General features: G+C 43.9%; 1 protein-coding gene across 7 annotated transcripts in view; it reads left to right on the top strand.

Moving 5' to 3' along the window:
* Nucleotides 1-2,947, top strand: part of GAL3ST1 (galactose-3-O-sulfotransferase 1) — a 36,060-nt gene that overhangs the window by 1,426 nt on the left and 31,687 nt on the right. For 2 of the 7 annotated variants that reach the window (XM_081841957.1, XM_081841972.1), the window contains exon 1: nucleotides 394-1,538. The exons of 3 other annotated variants lie outside the window; for them this stretch is intronic. In XM_081841957.1, the coding sequence (XP_081698083.1) occupies nucleotides 1,419-1,538 (120 nt within the window). In that variant the 5' untranslated portion in view covers nucleotides 394-1,418. Of the gene's footprint in view, nucleotides 1-7; nucleotides 206-393; nucleotides 1,539-2,947 lie in introns of those variants that run through there. 2 more of the 7 variants (XM_081841971.1, XM_081841970.1) reach the window with 2 other exon arrangements.

The raw sequence follows: 2,947 nt of genomic DNA, 5'->3' as shown, positions 1-2,947 counted from the left end.
GTAATTGCTTCATTTGGTCCATTGTAGTGAAGGCAATAATTTATCTCCCTGAAATAGAGATGACAGCTTGGTTGGTCCTGGAATATGTTGTCCCAGACAGCAGAAATATTGAAATATCAGGAGTTGAATTATGAAACATATTATCATCATCCTGTTCAGGTGGACTCCCTTATTCAGACCATTTTGTACTCCCGGCACCAAAAATGTAAGTTTCGTCCCAAGAAAATGCTAAGGGCATGAACATTGGTCCACCTGGATCCCAGTACTGCCTGCACTGGCTGGCAGTAGCTCTTTGGGGTTTTAAGAAAGGAGTTTTTGTCCCAAGACTTTTAGAATGTTGTATTATTTTATTGTTGTTAGCCGCCCTGAGCCTGGCTTCGGCTGGGGAGGGCGGGATATAAATTTAAAAAATTATTATTATTTATTATTCTGAGTAAATAAATATGGCATACATTTTCATTGTGAACTATTTTCATCATCTTTCATCATTACCTATTACTAGAGCTTTCATGTTGCCAGAACTTACAGAAAACTTGGGGGAAAGAATTGGAGGAAAGATCCACTGATTTGTCACTGGAATAAAACCTTGGGGAGAGGTGAAGAGATAAGGCCCAATCAAGTGTTTGATGAAATGCAGAAGGTTTCAAGCTGCATCCATGCTGCCCAGCACCTCATCCCCAGGGGTGAAACAGGGCTTGGGAACGAGATAGTGTCTTGCAACATGCCCAGAAATCTTCTTCTTCTTCCTCATCCTCTTTGGCGATAACTTGTAGCCGACTAAGATTGTCTTCCATAAACATGGTCTTAACGGTGAGTCCGTAAGTGACTGTGGGGGCCAATTCTGGATCCACACGTCCTTCCACACTGGGGACATAGGTTTCTGGGCAGGAGTTGATCACGGTGAGGGTTTGCCAAATGTGCCTTTCTCTTAGCTTGTTTTTTCTTTCATCCTGCGTTTGAGCGACTTCAAAGTCCATGACACCTTTGGTAAAGGCTGTTCTCCAAATGGAGTGCTCACAACCAGTGTTTCCCACTTGTCAGTGTTTAGACTACTTTTTTTTTTAATTTGCCTTGAGTCTTTAAACCTCTTTTGTTGACCACCAGCATTACGCTTTCCATTTTTAAGTTTGGAATAGAGTAGTTGCTTTGGAAGACAATAATATGCATCCGAACAACATCACCAGTTCAATGAAGTTTATGTTGAAGAATCATTGCTTCGACACTGGTGATCTTCCTTCCTTCCAGTACACTGGCATTGTTTGCCTGTCTTCCCAAGTGATGTGTACAATTTTTTGGAGACACCGTTGTTGGAATCTTTCAAGCAGTTGGAGATGGCTTTTGTTAGTGGTCCATGTTTCACAAGCATACAGTAAAGTTGGTAGTACAATAGCTTTGTAAACAAGCATTTTGGTTTCCCTATGAATGTTCTGGTCTTCAAACACTCTGCACTTCAATCAGGAGAAAACTGCACTCTCAGAGCTCAGGTGATGCTGGATTTCGGCCTCAATGTCAGCCCTTGTGGAAAGATAAATGCCCAGGTAGGAGAAGTGATCAACACTTTCCAACGTTACACTACTGAGTTGGATTTGTGGCACTGCAGAGAGGTTGTTTTGTGCTTGTTGGTGCAGCACTTGGGTTTTCTGGATGTTGAGCAATAGGCCAAGCTTTTCATAAGCATCTGCAAAGATATTTAGGTTGTTTTGGAAGTCATCCTCTGAGTGTGCACACACTACATTGTTATCAGCATACTTAAACTCTATGACGGAAGTTATGGTAACCTTAATCTTTGTTTTCAGCCTACTCAGATTAAAGAGCTTTCCATCTGTTTGATATATGATTTCTACTCCAGTGGGGAGTTTCCCTTCAACAAAGTGTAGGATCATGGCAATGAAAATAATAAATAGAGTTGGGGCAATAACACAACCCTGTTTAACACTTGATCCCACCATGAATGGTTCACTTTGAGAGCCATTGTTACCTGCGATTGTTGCTGTCATATTATCATGGAGGAGCCAAAGGATGTTCACTAATTTATTTGGGCAGCTTTCAGAAGGACAGTCCACAGGGCATTATGATTTACAGTATCAAAGGCCAATAAACACCATATACAGTGGTTGGTTTTGCTCTCTGCATTTTTCTTGAAGCTATCCAGTGGTGAAAGACATGTCCACTGCCCCCTAGAAGGGTCAACTGAAGGAAGAAAAAGGAGGCTACACATTCTTCTGGAAAGGTCTACCTGAATAAGAACTTGGAATACATGGAGTAGGCCGTGCTATCAAAAAACGATCTTGTGAAACTCTTGTCAGAAGTCCCTATCGACCCAGACATGCAAGGCACCACACACAGTATTGGGACAGGAGCAGCTGTGTGGGGAGAGAGAAAGAGGGGAAAGGGGAGGAGGTGTGGGAACAAATAAGGAGAAGGAAGGCACAGGCAGAAACCATTCACACATACTCAAGAAACTATTTCAGTTAGAAGGGAGGAGAAAGCAAGTAAAGAAGGTGGGCACACAGAGAAAGGAGGTAGAGGCAAGCAGCAACAGCAACACCTGTGGAACTTGCACTGCCTATGGCTCAGCACCATAGATGCAAGTCGCCAGGCTGTTCCTGCCCACAGGTCCTCCACCTCCACTGCTCAGGAAGCATGTAGCCATTGGGAAAGTGGCGGGTGGGGAAGCCTGAAAAGGAAGCTGGCAGAGGGGAAACAAGGATCGCTGAAAGTCACTGAGCACGAGGGCAAATCCATCACAGGGCTGGGTGCTGGAGTGACCACCTCTCCTCTAAACAAAAAAACCTGACACACGTTATACCTACAAAGGAATGCCCCTGTAGTTGGATCTGACCAAATGCTCATCTAGTTCAGGATCCTGATCTGATAGTGGACAGCCAGATGCTCCAATGCAGGGATGGAGAACCTCAGACCCAGGAGACAAATGTGGCCCCCCAGT

Source organism: Podarcis erhardii (assembly GCF_964252035.2).
Source record: "Podarcis erhardii genome assembly, chromosome: 15".
NCBI lineage: Eukaryota > Metazoa > Chordata > Lepidosauria > Squamata > Lacertidae > Podarcis > Podarcis erhardii.
This window is presented reverse-complemented; position numbering and strand designations above follow the sequence as displayed.